The sequence below is a fragment of the Miniopterus schreibersii genome, assembly GCF_964146895.1.
Source record: "Miniopterus schreibersii genome assembly, chromosome: 5".
NCBI lineage: Eukaryota > Metazoa > Chordata > Mammalia > Chiroptera > Miniopteridae > Miniopterus > Miniopterus schreibersii.
The window spans coordinates 77,295,030-77,309,035 of NC_138106.1; the positions used below are offsets into that span (position 1 = coordinate 77,295,030).

A 14,006-nucleotide genomic window follows, 5' to 3' on the forward strand; every position below is an offset into this window, starting at 1 on the left:
TTAAAGCCTTCTTTTTTAGATATGTTATATCATTTTATCAGAGTATAAATACATCTTGGTGCCCTGGGAAACATACCCTCCATTTGGCAAAGGCATTTTTAAATGTTTGACATTTTGTCAAAAGTATAGAAGTTAGTTGAAATATGTGAAAAGAACCTATAATCTTCATTGTATTTTTGTTAAACAAGCCTCTCTATTAAAATTGTATACAATTTCCAACATGTCTACAATCTTGGAAAATTTTTAATAGTTCCCATAAAAGATTTATTTGGAATGTAAAGTAAATTTCTAATTCTTACTTTTAGTTAAGAGAGTTCATTGCTTATATTTGGTTATAAAAGTAAAACTGGTATATTCTCTTCCAAGACAAATCATAGAATATGGGCATGAATAAAGAAGAAAGTGGAATTCATCTATAACCCTGCCGCACACAGAGAGCCACTCTTCTTATTAGGCTTGTATGTTTTTTAACACACAAATATATTCCTTGACTATGAAGTGATTACATTAATGAAGCTTCTCCAGAAAAAAAGAAATAATAGAATATAGATAGATATATAGATATAGTATATATATAAACAATGGAATATTGTTGAGAAATATTTATTTTAAGGAATTGGCTAACATGACTGTGGTGGCTGGCAAGTCTGAAAATATGCAAGACATGTCCACAGGCTGGAGGCCCAGGGAAGAATTGGAATTTTAGTCTTGAGTCCAAAGGCAGTCTAGAGGCAGAATTCCTTTTTGCTCTGTGTGTGTGTCTGTGCGTGCATGCAGGGGTCTCAGCCTTTCTCTTAAGTTCTTCTACTGATGATGAGGCCTGTGCACATTATGGAGAGTATTCTGCTTTACTTAAAGTGCACCAATTTAAATGTCCATCACATCGAAAACAGATATGTATAGTAATATCTAGATTGCTGCCTGACCAAACAACTACGTACCATTGCCTAGCCAAGCTGATATATAAAATTAATCATGACAGTGAAATTATATATGCTATATTTTTATGCAGTATGAAAGGGATTATATATACAGGCACATACCTACACAAATCACACACATACTGTATGGCGTGTGTGCACGTGCCTGTGCGATGTTCCCTACTTTCCTTGTCTGCTTTATATGCAGCTTTTGCTTAATTTCCCTCCTCTTCTTCCTCTGCCCTCCTTTCCTCCTCTCATTTTCCCTCCGCTCCTTCCCTTCCATTCTCTTCCCAACCCTTCCAGCCACTCAGGTAACTGATGATTCCCAGCACACTCTTCTAAAAGGCAGATTCAAACGTGCCAGATGCTCACTGTCATCTTCACCTGAACATTCTACAATCAGCGCAATTTTCCCCCCTGAAACTGAATTCGTTATTCCTTCAAGTCTGTTCCTTTTTCTTTTTTTCTTGTCTCAATGAATGCAATTGGCACAGGTTATTTTATTATTATTATTTTTAAAAATATATCTTTATTGATTTCAGAGAGAGGAAGGGAGAGGGAGAGAGAGAGAAACATCAATGATGAGAGAGTCATTGATCGGTTGCCTCCTGCACGCCCCCTGCTGGGAATCGAGCCCGAAACCCGGGCATGTGCCCTGACCGGGAATCGAACCCCGATCGCCTGGGTCCTAGGTCGACCACTGAGCCATGCTGCCCGGGCGCGCAGGTTATTTTTTATGTCCCCTTCTTCTCCCATATCTATTCACCATCCTGTTCCCAGCCAGTGGTCATCATGAACAGAATCCATTGACTCAATATCTCACAATCCAGCATCACCACTTGGCATTTCTTAAATGGTGCCTCTGCTTATAGGCACCAACCTTTCAAAGCTGTTTTCCACTTTGTCATTGTGAAAATGTATTTGATATGCAAATACAATAATCTTCATTTCCTTCCTAAAAACCTTTCAAAGGATCCTTATTGCCTTCATGGTAAAATCAAAATTCCTTAGCCTGTTATCTGTAGTCTTTAGTGATCTGATCCCTACCTAACTCACTTGTCTCATTTATAGACACTTTTCCTCTCATTCCTAAAATAACAAGGCAAAGAATAGTGATAATAAAGAATTGCCCAATGGGCAAGCATTAGTATTTTTAATAAAAAATTACAATAAGGAGGAATAAAATCAGAATGACAACCATATATTTTCCCCTAATATTTGGTTCATGATTCCTTAATATTGTCTGAATTGCTAGTCTCCCATAGAAGAGTTTTGTCACAAAAAGTTTTATTTAATAAGAGTTGTTATACTCCAGGAAGTAGAAATGACATTATCATACCAAAGAGAAATGTTATAATTATAAAGATTTCTCTCTTGGCATCAGATATATTTCAGAGGTTTAAAGTACTCCATCCCACAAATCATCTTTGCACTTCTACTTAACGCATATTAAATTGCTTTGCTTAATTATAAATGCCCTATAATGCTAAATGAGATCCTTAAATGGCTTTAAGGATTGATAGAAACCATTAAAAATGAATGCATACTAGAAGTTGTGTTTCATTTCCTAGGAACTAATTCTAAATTAAAACATGGTTTAAATTTCTGGGAAGCTATACACATTGTTTAAAGTGTTGTTTATAGAATATGGAGAGATTATTATTCATAACCTTATTGATAAGTAGCATAAGCACCCTATAAGTGTGGTTTATAATGTGTGTAGTATATTATGCTCAAAAATCACTGAATTTTTAGTATTTTTTAATAAAAAAATAAATGTATTGGTTGACAGTCTATATACATTATTGTGGGTTAAATGAAGAGATTAACTGAAAAACAATCTCAACAAGGCTGCCTTACCTTCTTAAAAAAGTTATCTCTTTTTGTTTTTTTATTTTTAAACAATTCCATTAACTTTTTGTAGCTTTCATATCTTACATTGCTGAGGATTGATCAGTGGTGGTTTACAATACTGATGTACATTTTGTAAAACTCAGTTACATATTCTCAAGTGGTTTCAGTTGCTCTTTCCAAAAAAAACACCCTATAGCTTATCTTTAAGAATTATTAGCCACATTTTATAGATAAACATATATTTGAAAATGCAAAAACAGCCTCGAGTTTGGAAAGCCCTGTGTATGCTGGGAACTGTGCCGAGTGTCTGTATGGTGTAGAGCGTCTGATATCAACCACTTCGTGATCAGGAGAGCGAGACCTTGTAAGGGTTTTGACTTACCCAAAGGTCAATTCTTATTCTTCTATTTCTGGAGCAAACAGCAATTAGATTTTCCTGATGATATCCATAATTAAGCTAACGGACATGTATTTTTAAAAAATATATCTTTATTGATTTCAGAGAGAGGAAGGGAGAGGGAGAGAGAGAGAAACATCAATGATGAGAGTCATTGATCAGCAGGCTCCTGCAGGCCCCTGACTGGGGATCGAGCCCCCAACCCGGGCATGTGCCCTGACCGGGAATCGAACCTAGATCTCCTGGACCCTAAGTCAGTGCTCAACATCTGAGCCAAGATGGCTGGGCCAGACAAATTTTTAAAACATAATTTTACTATGTTTAAAATAATTTGAAAGATGTATATGAAAGAGTAAAAGGTCCTACCATTCGCTGTCCCTCAGCCAGGTGTTTTCCAGGCCAGAAAGGGACTTTGCAGAGATGGACACATTCTATGTTTATCTTCTAGCATCTTTGGCAGTTGTGTTCTGTATCTAATAGTCTATGTAGAACAGTAAGCCGGACAAAAAATAAAGAAGTTTGTGGAGGAAATGACAGATACAGTTACTGCGGTGGATGGCACCCGATACAAGGAACGCCCCTGCTGCCTGGGCGTGAGCCGGCTGCCGCCCCCGCCGTGTCTCCCTTTCTTCCTGTGCGCATCGCCTGCGCTGTTCTCATAGCCCTCCACCTAGGACTCCCCGACACCCCTTTGGTTCCCTAAAATCCAGAAAAGACTGTTTTGTTCTGTATCACATAGTTGCTTCAACATTCTCCCTATGACGTGTATGACTGTGCAGCAGCAGGAGTTGAGAAAGAATAAGCTGTTATTTTGTTATTTTTTTCTTGCTTTACAGCTGTTACTTTGACTCTGACTGCTTTACACTGCTTCATTCCTTTCTCATTAACTTGTTATCTGGTTTTACATTTAACATTAAAATTTACTAATACATTTTAAAATAGAGGTTGATATTGATGCTTTTCTTTTGTTTAAAGAAAGATATTGTCATACTCTGAAAAAAGCTTATTAACCCATATTTGAATATATAAATTTTCAGCCAAAGTTAGTGCCCAACGCCACTCAAAAGGGAAATTAAAGTGTGTGTGTGTGGTGGATCTGTTTTTGGGTGTATTGTGATATATGAGAGTGATGGAAAACAAGAACATGAAAGTCCTGCTTAAAGATATTTAAGCCACATGTGTCCTAAAGGTATGTGTAAACCAGGAATTAAATGATAAAGTTTAGGCGCTACTCTTGGAAGGGCCTCTGAACTTCCTCCCCTCAAATCCTTTTACTCTTACAACTTAGGTACCTGCTCTTGGAAAGCATACTGACAATTCCTAGAAAGGAAGATTTTATGAGAGATTCAAATTATTTTTAAATTGCACATAAACAGCACTCTGGGATATTGATTTTCTACTTTATGTATTTGTTGGTATTCTCATAATAACTCCAAACCATCCAAACGATACTAACTTGTGCTTTGAGAACTCTCGAAAGGGAGTTAAGTAAAATCTCTTCCACTAGGTCAAAGATTTCAAAGTGCAGCCCTTCCTGAAAGGCCTGTTATTGTTGTTGTTATTATTATTATATTATTATTTTATATTTGAAAACCCAGATGTACTTTTAAAAGATCATGCCTACAGTAAGTAAAGCATGTAGTCATGGAACACTGAAATAAAATTGAGGCACACTGCGAAAGTTCTAGAGAGAGCAACGCAGTTCTTTTTGGTTTGTTTTGTTTGTAACGTAGGAGGAAAATGAAACAGGTATTAAAATTACTTTTCAGGTGATGGTTTCTGTCAGTCAAAGCATTTAACACTGTCTTCTTTCTTCCTGATCCAAAGCAGCCTTCTTTTTTCATTGGCTTCCAGGATGTGTTCAGTCTTCCGCGGTGTAGAAGCAACACATTAGGGCCAGTACTGAGATGGCTGGGATCACCCAGTTGGTCCACCAGCTGGGATTAGAGTCAACTATAGTAATAAGAGTTTCTGAAGGCTTGGTTTTCTTTGAGCTGTCATCTGGATGCAGCTCCCCAATGATACATGTTTTGGACAATCCTTTAGCATCCCTAGAGTGCTCCATAGCCTCAAAGTTTTCAGTAGAGTCACCTCCAGCTTGTTTTTTTTTTTTTTTTTTTAATATAGTTTTATTGATTTCCGAGAGAGGAAAGGAGAGGGAGAGAGAGATAGAAACATCAATGATGACAGAGTCATTGATCGAGCCTGCAACCCGGGCATGTGCCCTGACCGGGAATCGAACCCCGATCGCCTGGATCCCAGGTCGATGCTCAACCGCTGAGCCACGCCTGGCTGGGCATCCAACTTGTTCCCATAAGGATGCTCCTCCAAAAATCTGGTCAAATCGTATACCTTGCCTTGCAGGATCAGCCAGGTACTCTTGCTGTGGTTGTGCTTCTGGAGCTCTTCCATGGTGTAGTACTTGATGGCTTTGTCCAACCACTGGGCCACTTTGGAATGCAGTGAGCTTCGGGCCCTGCAGACACCAGCCCAGCCATGGGAGCACAGCGAGTCTCAATGAGCTAGGGCCTGGACACTCCCCTCATCTGGCCCTGAGCCTCGGGTTGGGTGACTGGTGCCACAGAGGGTAAAGGTCCTTTAACTATGGACCATTTTTCACATATAGTTATAATATAACATGATATACTGATGTAAGGGATAAACAAGGATTCAGGAGACCTTGGTTCCTGCCAAAGCTTCTAATGAACATGTGTTTATGGGAACATTGCCTATGCATTCTTACAAGTAAGTGAAGGGAGTTGGTCAAGGACTCTTAAAGCTCTATAATTGTAAAGTGTTGCTCCACTGAACTCCACTGAGCTGCTGACTCAACCCCTCCATGGAAGATCTAAAAGACACTCAAGCTTACTTTGTCCAAAACAACCACCTAAAGACTGCCCCACTCCCAGCCTTCCCAGCTCAGTAAATACAAATTACACCTTCTAATTGCTCAAGTTAAGTGCCATAAAGTCATCCTTGACTCCTCTCTTCCTTTCATGTGCCTCATTCAGTCCAGCAGCAAGTCCTGTCGTCTCCACCTTCAACATGTGTCTTGTGTTTCCGTCACCATGACCGTGGCCCACCGAGCCACTTTTGCCTTTACCTGAATTACTGCAGCCACCACCTAAGTGGGCTCCTGCTTCCACCTCTGCTCAATTCCCACACCCCCTGTTTCTTCTCAAGGCCCCTAGAGCGATCCATTTAAAATAGAAGCCACTTCATGTTCTGCTGTAGACTCTGGAGGTGTTCAGTCACTTTGTGTTAAAGTCGAGGTCCCCACGAGGACTATAAACCTGGCGTTTTCCCTGTTCTCCCTCCCTCAGTCTCTCTCTAGTGTTTTCTAAGCTAGCTTCGCTTCCATCCAGGCTCTCAGGACAGCTTTTGCCGGGACATTTCTGTCATCAGATGCCCACTTGGTTCACTCTCATACTTCCTTTTAGTCTCTTCTGCACAAAAGTCATGAAGACGGGCTTCCCTGATTATCTGTATAACAGAGCAACTTACACCCCCAGCCAATACTCCCTAAAACCTTAATCCTGCTTCATTTTTCTACTTGTCACTTACCACCATGAGGGCAAGGACTCCATCTCCTTTGCTCACTGCTTTATCTCAGGACCTAGGACACATTTAATCGAATGAATGATTGATTGAGTGGAACAATTTCTTATTGATGTTATAACTCTTTAGAACTGTGTATTTTTATAGGTGGGATAAAGAAATGAACGAACCTCTCCTTTTCATTTAAAACAGTTGGAAGTAGCACATTTCTTTGGTGGTTGAGGAAACATAAAATCAGAGAATATTTCTTATGTCCTCTATGGTGCTATAGTTCATTCGCAGAAAACTAACAAGTTTCTTAGTGTTCAAAATGTACAACTTGGTTTTATGTTGCTTTTTGACAAATATAAATGAAGGCTGCTTAATTGTCTGATAATTTTTATCTTTTGTCAGGTTACCCTTTTTCCCAAATGTACTGTTATTACACAAACAAAACAATTATATATGTAAAGCATAATGCATTTAATTATCATAACTTTTCTTTTACTTGAAAGCACAATTCAGTGCTAATGAAGAAGGAAGCATTTCTAGGCCAAGACGAGCTGGCCTAGTTTGATTTTCCTTTTTAAGTTAGTGTGTGGCCTTAGAGACATTTCATGCCCTTACCAAGCCAAGGCCCTTATCTTTAAAATAGGTGTAATAATAGGTGTAATAATGCCACTCTTTCCTGCCTGACTGGGTTGTTAAGGTTAATAAGGTAATAACTGTTTAGAACTTTGAAGTCCTTGGGAGGAAGGTGTTATTAATATGAGAAAAGGAGTCCTGCATTTTTCTGATATTTATGATTATTTTGGAAAAGTGCCCTATCTAGATACTTTGCCAGAGCTTCCCTGACAGCTCCATGGAAGCATGTTTTTCCTCCCGAGACAATTGTTTTGAGGTACAGCTTCAGGTACTCCACATGTTGGCACAGTTCATCGCTAAGATCTACCAGCTTGACATGTGTGCTCTGCGCAGTAACTATTAAAAGGAAACAAAGTATAGCCTGAAACATTGCTGGCACCTGTATGGAAGATCCACATTTGCCAAACTCCAATTTTCTATTATAGTAATTTGAAACTCTTTAGAAGTACCTTTCCAAGGTAAACTTGGTTTCTTAAGAAGTTTTTTTCCATCTTCTGTATGATGTCTTTTAGTCAAGATAATGTCTGAGGAGGGATATCTCTAAGAATCGGAGAGGATTTCCCCTTCTCTCTCTCTCTCTTTTTAATCATTTCATTTTTCAGCCTGGAGCCCAGATTTGACTAATCGATTTTCCTGTTCTATTTAAGGATTGTTTTTATTAATGCACTTTTCAAGCCGAGACACAGCATTATCGCCTTCTCGATCATTGTACTAAGTGTTGAGATCTGAGCAGGCCAGCTGTAGCAGCTGTGTTTCCCTTTGGATCTCAAGCTAAAAACTTTCATCTCCTTTGCTGTCTCAGCTGCTGGGCTGAGGCTATGGCCTTCCCATAACTCAAACCAGTTTCAAAGCAACGTAAGTAACCTCTTTGGAATGCTTTTGGAAAACCACAGAAAGGTTCTTTAAAAGTACACCACTTATATACTTTAAATGAATGTTTCCATTTTAAGGTAATAACAGCATAATGTCAGGAGTCAATGCATGGTATTTAACTACACTATGAACATAGTGTGGGCTTGTCTAGATAGACCCTTTAAAAAAAAAAAAAGAAAGAAAAAAAGAAAGAAACAGCAAAGTCGAGGATTGGAATCTTTAAAATGATCTCATAGTTGTGGAATCTATGCATCAAATTCTGTTTGTAAAGTAACATTTTCTATAGGCCTAAAGATTTTTTTCTAATCTAAAAGATCATGTGGAAAGATGCCTTTATCAAAATGAAAATGGTATCGATTACTTTCACCGGGGAGGGAAACGGTTCAGACTGGACTTTGGTTTACTTCGGGGTGGGCAGGAACAACTTTGCATGCCTTTTCCTAACAGTTTGTTATAGTAACTCATCAATGCAATAAAATGTGACTGATGAGTTATAAGATTAAAGGTCATTTTAGTGAAATTTGACATGTCTGTACCTCCAAGTCTGGACAAGAAGAAAAACTTTTAGTTTTCGTGTTTGTCTAGACTTCCTTCACGGAGGCAATTGTCACTCCAGACCTCATTTGTTCTGACTTTGTGGTGACTTCACTAAAGAAGGGCTCCCGATGCTGCTTGTTTGTAATTACAAAGGAGATTACAAATTAGATTTTACATTTATATCTTTTTTTACCGTCTCCCCAGTGTTTAGTGGCAGGAAGAAGCCTCATCCTAGGGCGTTGGTAGAAGAAAAGAAATCTTTGAGGCTAATTTAAATGCCTAGCTGATGTTATAGAAAAAAGTAAGCCAGATTCCACTATTTCAGTCTCCAAGGGCCAACTTTACAAACCGGCCAAGGGGAGCGCACTACCACAGCCCAGGAAAAATAATTTACTCGCCTTAGCAATTCTGAGCACATTGTTTTTCTTAGTGATTTACTGCACGGATTTTAAAGCTTTTCTTCTTAATCACTTGTATTACCTTATCTGGAAAGGGAGCTTATTGCAGTCTCCCGGAGCGACTGCCTGCGCTACCGGGGATTAGAACATGTGGACATGCTATCACTTTCCCCTCGGGAGGCTCCCAGGCATTGTGGGCATTATGTGTAGCTTCCAGTGACCTGTTCTTGAACCTGTGCCATTCAACGCCAGCATTTGTTTGTGTAGTATTTAGAGTGGCCTTTAAAAATATTCTGTATGCATGAAAGTAGTTGCTATCATGTAGTCAATTCCTTTCCAAGAAACACGTTTTTCTTCAGAAATATGTGTGTGTGTATGTGTGTATATATACGTATATATGTGTGTATATATATACACACTCACATATGTATATTTGCATATGTACCTACACTTGCACATGTATATTACACACACTGAAGGATATGTACATAAAGGACAATGGAAATATAATGTAAGGTACAAATATGAGCCACATGTAACTTTAAATTTTATAGCAGCCACATTTAAAAAGAGAGAGAGAGAAAAAGGTGAAATGAATCTCAATAATATATTTTATTTATGCCAATATCCGAAACAGTAGCATTTTAAGCTGTGATTAATATAAAGGTTATTAATGAGATCTACATATTTTTTCCATACTAAGTCTTCAAAATCCATGTGAATTTTTTACTTACAGCACATCTTAATTTGTAGCAGTTAATTAGTTTGCATGTTTAGAGGCTACCTTTGAGACAGTGCAAGTATGCATATATACTACAAAACTATTTTGAAATAAGTCTTTAGATAGGGCCTTAGAATTCTAACCAAATCAAAATTTGGCCTATTTTTTTGTGTGTGTTCAACCTCTTCCGAGTATAACTTACACTTAATCAAGTGTTCTTTTATTTTAACAGAATTACTTTAGATGTAGACGTATCTTTTGAAATAGCATTGAGGAAGAGATTAGCCAAAGAACGTTTACGCATATATGCAGAGCCCATGGACAAAGACAGCTATGTGGGGAAGGCAAGGCGGGGGCAGGTTAGCAGAGTGGAGGTGAGCAAAGGGCGGGAACATAGGGGATATCTGTAAAAGTGTCAACAATTATAAAACAGGTAACGCACACCCTTATTTGGTGGTACACTTAACCCTGCACCCTCCGTTTTCCAGACACTGGTTTGGAGGAATTTTAAGGCATTGCCCATACCCAGGTGGAAGCTGGATTCATTAATTATTAAACCATGAGACCATCCTAACTTCCATATTGCTCGCTGAGTATAAGCTTTCTGGAACTAATTCAAAATACATGGAAAAGCTTGCATTTAAAGTGTTTTAAATGTGAGAGTCTGATTTTAAACTCATGTTTTGTGATACTTATACTGAGAACTGTGATACAAGACAGGCGGCTTTTCAGGTGAGATAAAAGACCAGAGAGGACACTCTTGCCCCAGCACAAGGTTCCCCTGACCCCTCTAAACGATTTGCCCTTTGCTCATAAATCTTTCGTCATGGTCAACACAAAGCCTGGTATTGATTTGCCAGTGAACTATCTTGTCATCTCTGGGCTTGGGTCCTTTGACCTTTTATTTGTTCCTGTAAAATTATGGTGTATCACAAACTTCTTTTCTAATAGGTCCTTTAAACTTGAAAGGCCAAGAGGTTCTGTGGGAATACATTAAACAGTTGGGTAATCCAGAAAAAGGAAGTGAAATAAAAAATTGCAAACAGCTAAAGGTCAAAAAATCCTTATTAAGTCCAAAAATCTCTTAGGAGGAAAGGACTTAGTTCGATCCTAGCTAAATTCACTTTAACTTTCTTAGTAAAGTGTCAGATATGCATTTCCTTCTTAGTAGCTGAAAGGGGGACAAGATGAACTTTAAAATGTGACTCCTTCTAACTAGTGGAAAGGGAACACAATCACAGCAATTTAAACAAGCACAATGCACCTCAGTGGAATGATCACAGCTTCTTTCTCAAAATACTGGTATTAGCCTAAAGAGATTTCCGTGGAGCTCATATAGGCTTCTCGGTGCTATTTGTCACACACAACTCTACATACTCTGGTTTATAGATAAGCTAAAGATAGTTTAATGAAATAAATGTGGAATCAGGATTTCAATTTTCATTGCATATATTTCAAATCCTTTCATTCAGTTTATTGAGAGTGTAATTTATTATACTGGCTACCACCTGATAATTACTCTGCTATTTATTTTATTCCCTCCAAAGAGATTCCTCTTGAACTTTAGTTTCTGAAATTACTTTTTGCTACAGATCTGTCTATAAAAATGAATGAAAGTTAGCCTTCATTTTATATTGTGTCATTTGTTTCCAGATCACGACATAGGTTTATTAAAACTTTTGGAGAAATGTATTATTATTGAAAAAAATGCTTTCTTTCTGAGACATTTCTGTAGTATCTGCTTGTCTCAGGTGATGCTAAAATGCTCTTTTCTATACAAGTCTAACTAAATAATGGGACATCAAAGAGCTTTCAGAAGGTTCAGGTATATAAAAAAATAATGTTGGGTCAAATCTATAGGGTGTCCCCCCAAATGTATACACACCCTTTGAATAATTATAAAGGCAGTGTTTACTAAAATACATTTCATTTTCAAAATTGAGCTATCAGCTGTTAAAGTGTATACATTTTTTGACACTGTGTGTGTTTGTGTATAATGTTTTATTCCTCAGCAATTTTTTGTTGTTGTTAAGATGGACAGCATTGCTGGAAGGGAGGGGGAATCGTGAATTTATATTCGGCCTCATGCAAGGCAAGCCTCAATCCCCTAATCAGTGAATGAAGGAAGCACTAGCTCTTCGTTTTTGTTTTTTATTGTTGTAGCAACCATTCTTAATATTGATTTTCCTATTAAAAAAAAGAAGCACTGATTTTTGACTCTGAAAACCAGATCACTGTTTTAAATTCAGCTGTTTAAATAGTTGACATTTACGAAGTTGAATATTCAAAAACTTTTAAAAATATCTACAGTAAAAGTATCCCTACTTCTTAGTTTTCTTCCGAAGAAACCCCCCCAATTAAGTTTTGGGGGATCCTTCCAGAGATAATTTAAAGCATATTAAAGTAAATGCATGCTTACCATAGAAAAGACAGCATATTATACATATTGGTATTAGTATATAAGCAACTGTCATTCTTTATTATAGGTGGATAGTGTTCAATTGTGTGAGTAGAGTATAGTTTATTCAGTTTCTTCTTCATCAACAGTTATATGGTTTCCAGTCTCTTTACTGTGGCAAACAGCCTCTAATAATCCTGTACAAATGTCATTTTACAAGCGTGAAAAATTACCACTAGGGTAAGTTCCTAGAGTTATCACCATTTCAAAAAGTAAATGCATCTGTAATTGTGTGAGATATGGCCACATTTTTCTTCCCACCAGTTATGGAAATTATTGTCTCACCATTAAGGCAAGATAGCCATTTCCCCAAAATCTTCAGTAATAGCACAAAATATTTCGTCTTGTTGAATTTTCCCCGGCTATGTCAGTATGATTTCAATTTACATTATATTCATTGTGAGTGATGTGGAGTACTATTTTATGTGTTTAGGAGCCATTTATATTTTTTTATGTTTACGGGCAAACTGTTTGGTCATATAGTTTTCCGTGTTTCTCTTGCTAGTCTTTTTCTTATTGATTTATATGAGTTCTTTATATATTAGGGAAACTGGCTGTTGTCTGTAATATGTCATAGGAATTGCAAGTAGTATTTTCACAGTTTGTCATTTTTCTTTTGATTTTTGTGTAGGGTGGTTTTTGCTGCACAGAAAATTGGGATTTACGTAATTGACTTTATTGATTTTTTTTTTTCTTTTACGGTTTTGTGACATTGTTAGAAAGGCCTTCCATACTCCAAGGGTATAAATTAATTCTCCCTTCATTACTTCCACTCCATTTATGGTCAAAATCAGGTAATTGGATTGAGGCAAGTGTCAGCAGCTCTGAGCCTCACTGCTTTGCTGGTTAATTATGGGCAGCACTCGGCAGAGACCTCTTATTTGTTCTGATTGAGGAAAAGAGGGGCTCCTTTATGTTTCCTCTGGGACCCAGCCCCAGCACTTGACTGAACCTCTTTTAAACCCAAAGAGCCTAGCAGTAAGAACCTAATTTTAAGGCCTGCTGGCCAGCTGAATGAATGCCAGTTTTCTCCTATAGGTGTGCTCTGATAATTGAGAATTGAATATAGTTTAGTTTTACCTGTGATTTGGCTCAACCTGTGACCCCTTCTCATTAATATCTTCGATAATCAGAAGCTGATTTTGTGTTATTAGTGTATTATATTAGGGTATAATATTACATTACTGGCATTATAAATAATGAACTGCAATATTTTATTCACTTTTCATAATCTAATTATTAGGGTTAAAAGGCTTATTCTTATATTTACATCCATATAAGTAGAAACTGACATTAGTTTGTAGTTTAATATTTATTTAGCTAAGTGTTTTGATCATAGGATGGAGGGATTAAGATTTGACAGTAGAATGACTCAATTACTGCCCATGCAATTTGGCACAATTATTAGCTACAAGACTTTGTGCAAGTGCGACCTCATGCCTTGGTTTCCTCATCTTTAAGATGTGGGCAATAACAGTTCTCAACTCAGAGGATTTTTGTGAGGAATAAATGAATGAAGGCTTATGAGGCTCTGAGACTAATTAATGGCAAACCATAAGTCTTCAGTAAATGGTAGTGATTTTTTTTTTTATATCACATTCCAATTTTGAAATCCAGATTCAGGTAATTTCATAGATGGTGAATATAACTGGTATACTGGTTG

General features: G+C 37.5%; 2 protein-coding genes across 2 annotated transcripts in view; one reads left to right on the top strand and one right to left on the bottom strand.

Moving 5' to 3' along the window:
• The window catches only part of ROBO1 (roundabout guidance receptor 1), a 1,016,983-nt gene that overhangs the window by 793,852 nt on the left and 209,125 nt on the right, over positions 1-14,006 (top strand). The gene's annotated exons all lie outside the window — the stretch shown is intronic.
• LOC308557908 (cytochrome b5-like) overlaps positions 5,036-14,006 on the bottom strand; it is a gene marked incomplete at both ends in the record, with an annotated part of 39,263 nt that continues 30,292 nt past the window's right edge. Inside the window, 3 exons of the mRNA XM_081138812.1 lie at positions 5,036-5,300; positions 5,480-5,650; positions 7,548-7,692. Of these exons, the coding sequence (XP_080994938.1) occupies positions 5,036-5,300; positions 5,480-5,650; positions 7,548-7,692 (581 nt within the window). The remainder of the gene's footprint in view (positions 5,301-5,479; positions 5,651-7,547; positions 7,693-14,006) is intronic.